The sequence below is a fragment of the Clavelina lepadiformis genome, chromosome 9 (assembly GCF_947623445.1).
Source record: "Clavelina lepadiformis chromosome 9, kaClaLepa1.1, whole genome shotgun sequence".
In the NCBI taxonomy this organism is placed as follows: domain Eukaryota; kingdom Metazoa; phylum Chordata; class Ascidiacea; order Aplousobranchia; family Clavelinidae; genus Clavelina; species Clavelina lepadiformis.
The window spans coordinates 11,462,221-11,477,053 of record NC_135248.1 but is presented as its reverse complement, the minus strand read 5'-3'; the positions used below and the strand labels follow the sequence as shown (position 1 = coordinate 11,477,053).

Below are 14,833 nucleotides of genomic sequence, written 5' to 3'. Positions count from 1 at the left end.
ATCCTGTAATTCTGTTTGCAACCTTTATTGTATGATTACTGGTAATTTGTTTTACTAGCTGAAAGAGTTTGGGTTGCAATTTCTTGAATCTGTTATTTCTGATATTGCGAAAAATAAAAAGGGCTTTGCCAGATTTTCGTGCATTTTTTGCTTTTCTGGAAATTTTTTTTACAAAAGTAACACTCTGCATAAATTTCGAAGTTAAATATAAAGCATTTCCAATCAAATAAACAATGGTAGTATCCATTATAATGCTCCACAAAGTGGATGCCACTTCTACAATCTATCATGCAACTCAAGAGGTTTGTTTCCTCCTGCACAAACGATGTCTTCATCTTCCCGGGCTAACCTCTTCATGTAGTCTTCCCATCGAATACCAATCTTATTCCTGCTGATATTAAAACCTGCATGAAATCAATCACATCTTCTCGAAGGTCATCCTGTGCCCACATAAGGAGCAAATCTTCTGCCACATGTCTTCATCCTCTTCACATGGAGCTTCAACTCCGTACTCATGAACATGCCCCGCAGTTTTTGCCTCATACAAGCTACTACGCACCTGTTATGCAGTATGCAAAAAATCAAACATGCAAACTATCACGTCAGTAGCAAAACATTCATTAGCTTAAAACCAGCCTTTTGGCTTAACTATTGTACTTTCAGGATGGAATAAACTTAATGAACAGAGCAAATAACTAATGCAGATGTGCGAATAAATTAAGTAGGCCAATGCAAGTATATCAATGATGATGATAGGTTAGTAATACAAAATTTTACCTCCTGTCGTAATTGTTTAAGTTTTTTATTAAATTTTTTTCGTTTCGCTATTTCTCTCTTCTTCTCACGGCTCTCTCTTTCTTCTTCAATCGCTTCCAAACTTCCCCACACCTCCAATGCTCTCTTTTCTACCTGGATGTAATAAAAGCAAAACATGATTACAAACCTGCCCAAACAAGGGGTATTTAAATACCTCCATATACAATATCCACTCAGGTAACCAGCATAAATATGAAAAGTAGTTTAAAAAAATTAATATTTTTACAACCAAGCCTGTTTAACCTGCGCATACACAATCACAAATATTATCATACTTCATACATGCTAAAAAAAATGTGAAGATATCACCTGCAACTTTAAATAGAGTTTCATGTCTCCCCAGCGATGATTTCGGGGATTTTTTCGCACAACAAACTTTAAAATCGGCTCTCGTAAGGTCAAATCAGTTTCACTCAGTAAATAAGTTTCCTAAATTTTTGCTTTATTTACGGTTTGATAATTTAATGACATTACCTTAAATGACTAAATCAGTACTCAATATAGGACATAAATATACAGTACATTACTTACCCTTGAGTCGGTCTTGGTGATAACCGCATGTTTTTCTTCTAAATCCTTGCAGTTATCACATGCAGGATAGTCGTATGTAGACATCAAGTAAGAATCGAGAAACAGTTGATCACATTCCAAACACGATGTCATCTCTCCAGCAATCACCGGAGCAGGCTCCTCCACTCGTTTCACTTTCTTTGGCACCGCGTTGTCATCCTCTTCTAAGAAAAACCCCCCACCTGTATCGATGATCCTGTTAAATGTTTCTTTCATCACAAACAAGGATTCTCTTGAAATCCTAACCTAGCACCCTCAAACAACTTCATTTTCATTTAATTCCATTGTTATGGTCAAGATGTTAAACAATAACATAGTGCTTTGACGTCGACCTAAGATTAGGTCATACACAGTTCAGTATGCTTTTAGCCACAACAGTACTAAAGATAACAAATATTTTCACTTTTTCTTCAATGCATTTACGTTCATATTCACACTCTCATTGAAACAGAGAAAACCGCAAAGAGCATCATTGGCCTACCTGCTGCATCCAGATGTTTTTGTGTTGCTTCCCTGAAGTTGTTGACATGATAATCTTGCCTGTCGCAGGAGAAGTGCTTTTTGTCTATTTCTTTCAATTCGGGCCTTTTCAGCTGGAGTCAGGACACGAACTTTTTCATCCTCATTAGAGTTGTTACTTTTTACTTGGCTAATAGCATTCGTTTCAGTTTGTGTATCGTCAACAGAGGAGTTTTTATTGGTGATTAATTTAAGTGTTTCCTCAGCACTTTTTTCCTTAGCATCAATGTTTTCCTGATTAAGTTGATTACTATCGTTTGATTCAGCCTGTGTACTGTCTACAGAAAGTGTTTTTTCGATGGTTGATTCCATTGTTTCATCAGCTCTTTCCTTAGCCTGTAGTTCCTTCTTGGACTTAACTTTGGCTGCATTTCTGGTTGATCTACGTAATACTTTTGACATGCTAACTGAAAAATTTGCAACCTACAAAACATGCAATAATTGGAGATGCCAAATAACATGGCGTTTTATAAAATATCAACATAAAATAGTGCGTAGTAAACTGACTGGGCTCTATGAAAATATCTTGTCAAAAGCAGAAAGGATTACATAAGTATACATATTTAGACAAAACATCATTCCTTATGTAGCAGCAAGCAATTTACGACAACGTCTTGACAAAACAAAAAAAAATAAAAATATAACAAATAATAAAAACTGAATCTGTAATTTAGTCAAAGCAACTGGTAATAAAATGGCAATTTCTATCAAATCAAATAAAAGACATGACCAACTTTACAAATAAACTTATGATTGCAAAAAGGGCAAAGCCACAGTAGCCACAACTCTGCACAAACAAATTTCAATCAACTGGTCAAATTACGCGTCCACTTACTGCAGTACTACAAAGCAAACTCAATCATACAGTGTCGAAATAGTTGCCTCAATCATAATTGACAAGACAAGTCAATAGTGTTTCAACTTTGTTTATAAAATTGCGTCCATAAATTTTCTGCCAGTTGACTTTTTGCCATGTGCCACCAATAGACATGTACTTGTCAAACTGCATCGCCAATAACTCTGGATCTTTCGATGTTTTTGTGGATTTATTTTCAGGCGATTTAGTGTACTTGACTTTTACGTCATATTCTACTGTTCCCTGGTAAGTAGTGGAACAAACAATGCCAACATAACTGTCGAAAGATGGAGAGGAAGCAACCAAACTACCTCTATTTATAACACTAGAGTTAAAGTCAATGCCACTTCGGGGCGTGACTTGCAATACATTCCAACCCATGTTCCGAGCTAGCTTGTCTATTGTTAAGGTCTGGTGTCCAGAAATAAGGGTAACTAGGTACTTGTAGATGCAAGATTCATCAACTTCAACAAAAACGATTTTGCCTTCACGATGTAAAAATTTCACTTTATCAGCCATGGCAGTGGCCTGAAATACAGTGCGGTGGCATGCCTCATAGCCAAAGCTGGCCATTGTCATTCGAACACAGGATTCATACTGGTTAGAAAGAGTTAGCCAATGTGCTTGGATATCAGGATCCGAATACTCATTCGAGATCATCTTGATGACTTTTGCAAGGCGTCTGCGGACTTCGTAATGTTTTGCCATCTTCACCATTGCTTGAGCCAAGGAATCATCGTCACGTTTTAAGGTCGTGTCCAATTGCATTGACGACCATGGCTGGATAGAGGCATGACGCATTTCCGGAGTTAAACCAAGCACTGCGGAGGTTGGATGAGGTGTTGGGATATTGAGCTGTTTCGAGTGATCCTTCTGGAGTAATTGCAAAAGAGTATGCTTGAAGCTAAACAAGCTCTTGATATTACTACTCGCAGTTTTTTTATCCAACAGTGGCTTTTGCTTGTAACGTAAATGAACTGAAAGTTGAGTGTGTGGAAATACTAAAGCAGATATGGTATCACCTACTATAACAAACGGGGAGTACAGGGACCTACAACGTAGCTGAATGGCTTCTTTGGTCAAGCGCGTAAAAAACTCTTTGCAAAACAAAACATTCTGTGCATTAACCAGTTTTTGATGCCAAGGGGGTTGATTCACTTGCAAGACAGAACTCCGCATGAGATCATGAAAATTAAGCGAAAAACACTCGCTCACGTCGTCAGGTAATGAATCCCTATGGACATCTAAGTTAATCACAGAAACAAATATCTCAGCATAACCCAGTAGATCTGAACTGACTTCCACACTGATAGGTGATTTCAATTTTGAAGGAAGGGCACTCCCATATGAACTATCTTCATCGGTATCATCACCAGACCTTTTTATGACTTCGAAAGCCCCACTATGCCAGAAGTTAGATCCAGCTGTTCTATAACTTAAATCCCCCATAATTTTATCCCCTACCCGGCGAACACGCCAACACTGGCGTAATTTCAACAATTCCGAATGAAAACTAATCTGGCCAGATGTCTCTGTCCAAGCTTTGTTGAGTCTTTCATAACCATTTAAGAGAATCTTTGCAGCCCCAGCCAAGCATTTTTTCTTTGTTATAAGTTGAAGCATCGGCTTAGTAGGTTCAGAATCTTTCTGAGCAAGATCATACATCAGATAGCGATTCGCATCACTTGATTCAGCAGCAGAGTCTTTCAAAGTTGTAGGTTTGTTTTGAGTAATCGATATAACGTCAACCAGCACATTCATTTCAATGAGAGCACGTTGCAAGTGACTGTGAATATCCCTCCATGGCCACTGTTTTGCTTGATGAAATCCCTTTGGGTCTTCTTCTTCTCCATCTTCTTGGAAGTCATTGTCGTTTTCGTTTAAAAAATTGATGCGATTAGCCAGGTCTGTAAGGCTTTCTGACAAGGTGAACGGCTTAAAGTAAGTTTCTTGTCCATCATATGATATTTCTTGAATTTTGTTTTCAGAAAGTGAAGCTATGGATATTTTATCATTTTGTTCAGTCTGATGTGAAGCCATCACAAGTTAATGGTAGTCAAGTTTTGTATAACTGCATAAAAGATGGAAAAACATCATTTAAAACATATATATATAATATATATACTTGTTATAAAAAAACACAGGCATAAAACAATACAGTATGAACATTACAGTGGTCAAAATGTTAATTTCTTTGTGATGCTGATGTAGAAAGAAGTCAAATCCTTTGACTATATACAGAGTGAGAGAGAAAGAGATTTCACTAAAATCGGTGACTTTCGAACTGGGGCTGTTAATTAATTGCATATATGATTTTTGTTACTTTTACTTTTTTACTCAACAATGTGCCTAACCATACCACTACCAGGGTGCATTCCAGCGACGAGCATGCTAAAGGTCAGTTTGGCATACATGACGAATACGTAACTCACATGGCATGCACCTTAGAAGCAATGTAGTGGTCACCATCATATGCTTTATTTGCAAGCAAGCAATTAGCTTGTATCACATATCCACCACGTCCATATAAATGCTGCACAATTCAAGCAAAGAATGCTTGAAACAGGCATAAAAGCATAGGTGTGGATGGATTTATACATTTATCGAAAATAGGAGCGCAACAGTTTAAGCTGCCCCGGACGTCCAAAATTGAAAATTTATGCTATTCCGTTAGGAGAACTTTTAATAATTTAATAATCACTTTTAATAAATATGGCTTTGACGATAGCCACACACGGGTTAAGTCACTAACAAGGAACTAGCCAAAAGTTCCCGTTGAAATTCAACGGTTGAATGTAAGACTTGATAATGGGCTGGTTGGCTGAAACTGCGGCAAACACTATACTTCCATGCAGCTAGTCTATACTAACATAATCACTATCATTCTGGCAGAATCATAGTATCCGTAAGATGTTGACAATTCCAGTAAGTTAAAACGTGTTTCCAACAAAAAAAATATAAACACCTGTCTCAACAGATCTATTAAATTCGATCTTTATGCTAAAAGTTAGCAAAGATGACAACGTTTTTTTATTTTTAATATGAAAGAAATTTTCATCTAGCTTTTCATTGACTAAGCTAACATTAATAAAGCCACCTTATACATTATTTTTTATTTCACAGTTTCTTGTTAACCTAACTTATTATAATATAGTATAGCAGTCTATAGCCACCTTCCAATCGAAATCTAACTCCAATAAAACCTTGAACAGCTAAAATCCCATTCTTTTAATCTAACAGCCCGTCTTTAACAACAGTATAGCATCGCGCTTGCCGCTGTCGTCACATCAAGAAGGCTACCCAGCTTATTTGTGCACTTACTAGACAATTGGTAATAATCACCAAAGTGCGGATCGTCCGCATCTCTTTGGATATTTTGATGTGGCAGTCGAGCCCAATTGCTACAAAAAGCTGCGTGACCTAAATACTGTGAAATAATCACTTCGATTTTTATTTAGTAACAAAAATAATTGACGAAAAACACTACTAGATATGGCACGGTAAATTTTATTTGTCTGCTTGAACTAATTTACAAAGATTTTGAGGCACCGTGATCCTTTGTGCACAACAATTTCTTATAAAATTCATGAAAAGCTGTATTTTATGATAAACAACATGGCGAAAAACTTCATTGTAGTTTGCTCATTTTTCTTTGTTTCTATATTTTCTTTCGGTTCCCTTGCCTTTTTCCATATACGTTTTCACGGTTAAATGCATATACGTTTGCAGCAAAGACTCGATCATTTTCTGCGTTAATTCTGTTATTTTTCAACTGCAAATTGCACAAAATGAAAGAGTTTTCCGCGGATATTCCTTTTAAATGTGCAGATACTTCTTAAATCCAGCCTATCCTTCCCATTAATTGTTTCTCTTTTCAGAAAAATATTGAAGTAACAACCTGGACGTACGGTATGTGGTGCCTATGCCTTATAGAACAACTTTATTTAAGCATATTTAATATAATTTTAATAACTTATAAACATATAATATTTGTAGTTAGTGATACAAGTTAAGTGAGATGCATTAATTAAGGACGTTCATTCGCCCAATGTTACAAGAATAATTAGTTCGAGACATTGAAACCGTACAGCGCAGACTGGTTGTTATTTCTCAAACTTATTGGAATTCATATTCTTGTATATGTCGTTGAGTTGGTGCAATATACAAAAAAAAATGAATAAAAGCCGTTTATTACAGGAAAACCACCAATCGACCATTAAAAATGTCAATTTTATTCAAGTTCATATGGCATTAACTTATATCCACCATAAACCTCTTGTGTCTACTTGTTCTATACGCAAAGGCTTTTCAGCTACCATAATTTCTAGAGTACAACAGTTTCTTACAAAATTCAGACGTAATACTCGACGCGATAAGCAGCAAACTGAAAAACATTCGTCCATTACAGGAAAACAAATGGATTTTCATGACGAATTCAGCTTCAGTCAAGTTTATATGCTGGCATTAGTTTATTGGTACAACAAATCCGTGTTTGTTTATACTTGAACAACGAACATTTTGGCCCAGCAAATTTGCGTCCATGATTATACGATATACATTACAGTAATACAGTATATGTATGTATGAATAGTATTGAGTATGTGTGAATATAATATATTATACATTCAGTATACCACTTGAACTACAAGGGTTTTTAACCACCATATATCTTATAGTCAGGGTTGCCATCGGTCTCAACTCAAAAATAAGCACGACTAGGAAACGAAAGACGAATATCACTTTAAAAAATGCACAACAGGAGAAAGCAACCAATGTTCCTAACAAAAAAACAAAAAAAAAACGAGACACCATCTGCATGTTTTTAAATTTTGTATCTCTTTGGTACAAAATGGTATACTAAAGGTGTCAAAATGCCCAAAATACGAACCTCTACCCTAAAAATAAGACGAAAATAAGGACGCAAGTGAAAATAAGGACATTTCTTAAAAAAAAGGAAAAAAACATTTTCTAAGACAGGGACCTTCAAAATAAGGACAAATCTTAGAAATAAGGACTGTATGGCAACCCTGCTTATAGTGTACACTGATTTATGAAAAGTACGCGTGATAGGTCTACTATAGGCAGGGTTGCCATCAGTCTCAACTCAAAAATAAGGACGACTAGAAAGTGAACGAGGAATACCACCTTAAACAGTGTACAACAAGAGAAAGCAACCAATATTCCTAAAAAAAAAAAAAAAAAAAAACAAGACACTATCTGCATGTTCATAATTTCGGTATCTCTTTGGTACAAAATGGTATCGTAAGGTGACAAAATGCCCAAAATAAGGACAAAAGTGCCCACATCCGCCCTAAAAATAAGGACGAAAGTGAAAATAAGGACATTTCTTAGAAATAAGGACAAACATATTTTCTAAGACACGGACCTTTAAAATAAGGACAAATCTTATAAATAAGGACGGTATGGCAACCCTGACTATAGGACTAAAATGCCTGACGCATTAAGCAATACACTGAAATAAATTCGTCTATTACAGAAAAACAAATTTACTATTAAAAAAATTCAATTTTTATCATGTTTATGTTGAGTTATTTCAATAGCAAGGTAAGTTTCTAGTGTGTGCTTCATATTCAAATATTTTCAGCCACTATCATTCTCTGTGTACAACAACTTGTAAAAATTCACTTTTCCCCACGTGTCCTCTTAAATTTGAAAGATTGCGTTCCACCATAAATTTCTGTGTTTAAAAATATTTCATAAATTTTTTGTAATATTTGAAAAAATAAGCAAAAATTGAGAAAAAGTGGTCGATAAAAACCAAACGAATCTAATTTTTGTCAAAAATTTAAGCTTTACTATACAGTCAAGTTTAAAGGATTTGGTTTTATTGAAAACAGGAGTTTCGTGTGTCTTCTTGAACGAGACAAATTTGCAGCCATGATTATTTTTTTTCTAAAAAGGTTTGCCACAAATTAAGTATTATAACTATACTATACTGCAGTTAACGCAATAACTTGAAATAAAATAAGATTTAGTTTACTTACACAAAGACCACGCATTAAAAATCTGTCTATGTATAAAGGTTGTCTATAGATTTTAAAACTTGTTTATATTTTTAAACAAAGTTTTATATTTAGAAACAATATGTTCCATTTGTAACGAAGTTTTGTTGTAAGGAACAGAAATCAATGGCAATATTGAAACAAAATTTGTTGTGGCCGAAAAGATTGGCAAATATCAACAAATTTTGCCGAAATTTGGCACCTCCTTGTTATCCAGTTAGTTTAAAATTAGTTACAAAATTAAATTTCAAACGTGATAACTTTTTTTTTAAGAGCAAAACGTTTTGTTTCGAATTTCACGATTTTGTGAACAAATAAATTATGTGTCATGAAAATGGAAACCATAATTAGAATGGATGTGAACGCCTATCCTAGTCATCCCAAAACTCACGTCTTCAGGGCAAATAAAATTTTGTATAAAGGGACTTGTTTGGAAACTGCAGCTAAGAGCTTAATGAAGATTTAAAGATATAGAGATGATTAGATTGCATCAAAGATTTTTTTTAATCTAAAAAGATTCCGTTTTGTGTAAATTTTTTTAGCTGTGTTTGCAATACTTACTAGCTATGTTTCCTTTATCTACACATGTACTGCCTTGGAGACGTTTTCCATCGCTGCAAATACAGCTTGACTCTGTATTGCTAATGTCTATGCATATACCATTGCATTTCGGCGAGCGATGCTGGCAAGGCGAAGGAATGGTGGCTGTTTGCAATAAAGAATATTGGTCAAATGTTTGAAATAAAAAATCGGTATAAAATATATTATTTAATCGAAAATACACTGACCTATATATGATCGATAATAATCCTTGCTGACAAGTGCCATCGATGACAAGGAAAAGAAATCGGATGAGCCAAATGACGTCAGAGAACTTGGACCTTTTTCTATGTTAAAAGTTTTTACACTTGAAACCTTGTCATCGACGAAATATAGATTGCTGCGATGTACCTTTATGCTGAAAAAGAGATAATACAACTATGACAAACTATGTTGTAAATGACAAAGCACAATTTATTCAGAATCGATTCATATTGATATACCATTATGTCTAACTCAGACTAAAATATTTCAAACCAAAGTCATTGTAGGTGTAGTTACGTTAAGTTTACTTAGAGCATTATTAGTTTCTTAATTATTGTACAGACTTTAGATCCGACTATTTAACTTACTCTTTAATATTGGCTTCATCCGAGAAAATATAATTTGCAAGTTTAAATTGATTTGTAATGTCTTGCGGCGACGTCGATGTTATATTCATGATAGAATCAAGTGGAATCTCATAGATTATTGCGCTTTTTGCTTCAGCCACGTACAGATTGCTGTCTTTAGAAACAAAACCAACTTATTGACAGAAATGTTTCCAAATGAAAAGTTGGTTTAATTGTTTGTATTGTATACTAACTTACTCTCATGGTTAATAGTCAATGCATGCGGCCAGTCTAAATCGCTCAGGACAAGTTCAGGTCGACTTCCATCTAGATTCATTCTCCAGACTTGTCCTTGCCCTGCTGTGTTATTGGTATCGGTCCAATATAGTTTTCTGAAACATATCAAATTTTGTTTTAATTTTCAAGTTAAGTGATCTCAAGTCACAATTTGATATTGTTTTACGAATTTTGAAACAACCAAGTTTATATGATAATAACCTGTTAACACTGTCTTGTGTAATCATCTTTATGTTTGCATTAACTGATGTACTTGTCATAAGAGTTTTGTGATTTTGTCCATCGGTGGATATAACTGAAATCGATTCATCCTTTTTGTTCACAAAAAACGCGTTTCTCGATATTGGGTCCACAATAAGACTTTCCGCTGAAATATTCCACTATTTATTTTTTAATAGGGAAGTTATATAAAAACCACCACCAGCAGCAATAAAAGACTTTTGAACAACTCACCGTGACTGTTCAGTTTCAGTGTTGCCTTACGGGTACCATCTAGTAAACCTTTTCTAATAGTACCGTCTGGTTTTTCTGACCAGTAAACAAACTGGCTATTAGAGTCAGCGGCGACGGTGGTAATTCGAGATATAACTGCAATTCAAAAGTATTTTTGCAAAATAAATAAAACAGAAGTTAGCGAATATTAGTGTTTCAAAGAGCCAAAAAGTAATGAATGAGTGCAAAATAATGAATGAATGAATAAATCCATGAATGAGTGCTGAAAAAATGTACAGTAGCCTATTTAAAAAGATCTTGTATACACATTGTGCAAGCTTCTACATCTTACAGTTGAGTTTTTTTCTTATCTTACTTGATAGTGGAACAATGGAGTAACTTGTCGCGTCAGATGCAAGCGGTAATTGGAAAACTTTTCCTTGCCCCGAATCAGCAACAAGGATGAATTCGTCGACCACAAGACCTGTGAAATCAAAAAACACGATCAGAATATAGAAGTTTTCTGGAAATGTCAAGTCTTGATAACTTACTCGGTCTACAGTTAACATCGTCGACTTTATGATAACCGAGTGAGCATGCACATTCTCTTAATGCGTTAATACGAGGAAGACAAATATGGGCGCATCCTTTTACTCCGGGAGCATTGCAACTTCCGTAGTTTGCGTCTGCAAGTACAATATTTCAATTTCGTCACTACAAAAGAAGCGAGAAAAGCAGACGATACCATATTATTATCACAATTTCATCAATGAATTTTGTGGAATTTTCTCACAGTTGTCTAAAGGATCTCTTTCTTCGTTTTTGCTTAAAACTGTAATCCCCCTTGGCTTGCCATTATGGATGTAGTTGGAAACATTGTAAGTTTTTTTGCTAATTACCCAAATTGGATAGAAAGCCTGTGAATTCTGGCTGTATCGTTCATAAATATCAGTCACGTACAAGAAGTCCTGTTAAAGATATGTTTACTACAATTTTATCCTAAAAATCTTAAACCTACTTTGTTTGCCATTACATTATTAATTTGGGAGTATGCGAATAAATACATAAACAGGGAGTATACTCACAGTATAGGCTGCGACACCCCAAAAATATGAGGTTTCACTCCTGTAATGCAGTGTTTTGTTTGTTCCATCCAGTCGGCTGCTTAATACCGACCCACCCAAAAAGTCGAAATCAGTCCAGTATAATCTGAACACAACCCGAACATTGTCGTGTTTTTCATGTGAGAACAACGCTACTGGCGATAAAACTTGCTATAACTTGCGATGTATTATTATAAATATTTTTCCTGATCTATAAATTTGGCCTCAAGCAATACTGGACATTCGTTATTAGGCTTACTTGGAGAACCAGTTATTACGAACATGCTTTGGACGTACCTATCGTCTGTGTAATCAATCGTTAGTCCATTGACATCGGCAACATCAGGATATTGGAATAAAACCTTTCCACTTTTGCCAGCCGTGTCAGTTACAATGATTTTTGAATTAAACTTTTTGTAAGTAGAGAAATAAAGTAGCCTGAAATGCAATAAGCTTTTTCCAGAACATTTCTTTTTGATTTTGAAACGGATTTTCTATTTTATAATAACGTGGTGTTCCTTTCAAAAAAACATTTCGTTACCTTTGTTTGGCATGAATAGCCAACGCATGTGTTGGATCAGCCGCACGATATACCGGACTGTAGTATCGAAAGGAACTTTCGGAAACCATCACCCATCCAAAGTTCGAATCGGTCCAGTAGAGATTTCTTGTCATCCAGTCATATGCCATGCTTTCGATTCCATGTGCCATGCCTCTATAGAACTTCAATATAAGATTGTCCTTGAAATGGTGCACTCCAATGTAGTTTGCTCTATAAAAAGATCCAGTCATTTAACATTCTCATTTTGATATGAGTGTGCCGTTACGACGTATCGCGCATGGATGCAGGTCGATTCAAACTACGGTATTTATGAATGCAGAAAGACTGTGCTTTATCTATGATCATTACACAGTTGAATAACTTTTGAGTACTTTTGTCTTAATTTAAATGTTAATGAAAACTGAGATATCCGACACCGGTTAATCGATCTCGTTATAGGCTAAACTTATAAATCAACACCAAAAATTTGGAAACATAATTTTTGGTGGTCTCCTGATTATTTTTAACTTTGTGTAAGATTTAAAACTTCCAGCCATTAAACAGATACAAGCAATGTACAAGCAGAAAAGCATTAGCACACAATAAATTTTTCAGCTGCCCCACAAGCCTTTGCAGTCCCTGAAGTAAATGTTCCTCTAAGTAATTTTTCCCTATGCTATGGCCTCAATAAATCAAAGCAACCCACTTAAAACGCACACTGATACCTTTGATCGGTGTAAAACAGAATATTTCTGTGATAGGTTCCGGTGATAGACCAAAACTCTGTAACTAGCTCGTTCGACTTAACCAAAGTAGTGGCATTGAAAGAACCTGGAAAATCAATCTCGTTTTGAATAATTTCAGGATCGGCATAAGTTGATAATATTTGAGAGCTTTCGCTTGTTGTGTCATGATTGGTCCAAATTAACAAAGAGTCGTCACCTAAAAGTGGGTAAAAAATAAAAAATGTTGATTTGTCGATAAAAATTAACTCTGTCAGTTAAACTATAGATCTAAATTTTGTCCAGTCAACTTGTACTTGGCGGCTTTTGTTAAGAGTTTTTACATCTGTAGTTACGCTTTGTGGACTGACCTTCACGAATTTGCAACAGATAGCACGCACATAACTGGTAAGAATACAGGGGTAACTGGTGGACCACCCCAAGAAAACCAGAGCAAGGGTTTAAGGGAAAGGTGAGAAAAGTTACATTTCGTACTTACTGCATTTCGGAATGCGACAATATTCCCATCGCTTGGTCGGGCTGGTCGTATAGCACCATGTTCCTCCTAAATCACCGCCAGGGTTCCTGTTTTTCGAAAAAACAAAATTACAAACTTTGCTTTAATTATGACAAAATTCAAGATATGCCTACTTAAAATATTCACTATTTAAAGCAGTGATTCTCAACCGCGGCTCTCAACTGTATATTTTGCGGCTCTCACTAACTTAGTGAAAAATTAATTATTTGTACCAGAATTGCAACAAAGGAAGTAAAAGAAATCAAGAATTAGTGAATTGTCCTAGCAAGGATCCCGTGTACGAAGTACTAATGTTACCAGGTTACTATCGTCCTGCTGTGTAAAATCATTTTGTGGTTTGTGACGTCATCATATATTTAGTCCTGATCGTTAAGCTATGGCAATAAAGAAATAGCTATTTCTGCAGTGTTAATCAATTAGCCTCTACTATTACGCCTCGTTTTGACACACTTGTAAAAAGTCAAAATCAGTGTCAAATTTCACATTAAACAGATTTTCATATTTTTTCGTGTTCTTGTGAGTTGTTGTTGCTTTCTTAAGTAATGTTTTTTAATTAGACTATTGTTTTTCATGCGGCTCCTTGCAAACCTGAGGTTTGAAATTTGGCTCTGGCACTAAAAAGGTTGAGAATCACTGATTTAAAGGGTAGGCCTATATGTAAAGGCAAAATATTAAGGATTCAAATATGTTTAATACGTTCTGTATTAAATCGTTATATAGACCTACACCGCAAATAAGCTTCACAAATCCTGCTTTAACTATTGAATAGGCTGAATAAAAGGGGAAATATTAAGGCATAGCCCAATAGTACTTAGTAACATCATCTGTATAATTTTCTATATAATAGAAGATGTGTACCAAAATACTTATACGCGGTTCCTTACCGACAATAATTATGATGTCCACCGTCAGAAGGAATTTCTCTGGGTCTATGAGGGTATGAGACATCCCATCTTTGGCATAGAGTGCCACTTTCTGTGTAGCTATGACTGCCGTTGTACCATGCGCTTGGGCCATCGATACAGTCTATTACACAAGAAATCAACAACCTGCTACGCATTTGAAACATGAGTTAGAAATTATTTCTATCTATATTTATTATTATAAATTTACACATGGAATAAAATAGGTATAAGAAATACGCCCTGTATTTACTGTTACAACATTTTGAAATAGTTCTGGATTGCGTAACCTTTCACTTAATGGTATAATCCCGCAACGAGAAGCGAGGACTTCGAGTGGCCTTGATCGTATGGCAATGATTG

The 14,833-nt window shown here is 35.4% G+C and overlaps 3 protein-coding genes across 3 annotated transcripts; all 3 read right to left on the bottom strand.

The window, feature by feature from the left end:
* Positions 1-167: 167 nt before the first annotated feature.
* On the bottom strand, positions 168-2,332 carry LOC143470622 (DNA repair protein complementing XP-A cells-like). Its single transcript, XM_076968873.1, has 5 exons — positions 1,868-2,332; positions 1,348-1,582; positions 1,126-1,245; positions 778-909; positions 168-559 (listed from the first exon to the last, which is right to left on the bottom strand). The coding sequence occupies exons 1-5, from the start codon at positions 2,305-2,307 to the stop codon at positions 419-421; spliced, it is 1,068 nt and encodes a 355-aa protein (XP_076824988.1). The 5' UTR covers positions 2,308-2,332; the 3' UTR covers positions 168-418.
* Positions 2,329-5,521, bottom strand: LOC143470621 (mediator of RNA polymerase II transcription subunit 17-like). The gene has a single exon (XM_076968872.1). The coding sequence runs from the start codon at positions 4,799-4,801 to the stop codon at positions 2,789-2,791; it is 2,013 nt and encodes a 670-aa protein (XP_076824987.1). The 5' UTR covers positions 4,802-5,521; the 3' UTR covers positions 2,329-2,788.
* A 2,680-nt stretch (positions 5,522-8,201) lies between these two features.
* LOC143471392 (low-density lipoprotein receptor-related protein 2-like) lies at positions 8,202-13,897 on the bottom strand. Its single transcript, XM_076969853.1, has 16 exons — positions 13,866-13,897; positions 13,530-13,648; positions 13,034-13,250; positions 12,309-12,539; positions 12,065-12,205; positions 11,750-11,873; positions 11,458-11,632; positions 11,216-11,350; positions 11,041-11,148; positions 10,686-10,820; positions 10,434-10,599; positions 10,194-10,327; positions 9,957-10,110; positions 9,573-9,742; positions 9,346-9,489; positions 8,202-8,459 (listed from the first exon to the last, which is right to left on the bottom strand). Exons 1-16 carry the CDS (start codon positions 13,895-13,897, stop codon positions 8,404-8,406), a joined length of 2,241 nt encoding a protein of 746 aa, XP_076825968.1. The 3' UTR covers positions 8,202-8,403.
* Positions 13,898-14,833: the final 936 nt, after the last annotated feature.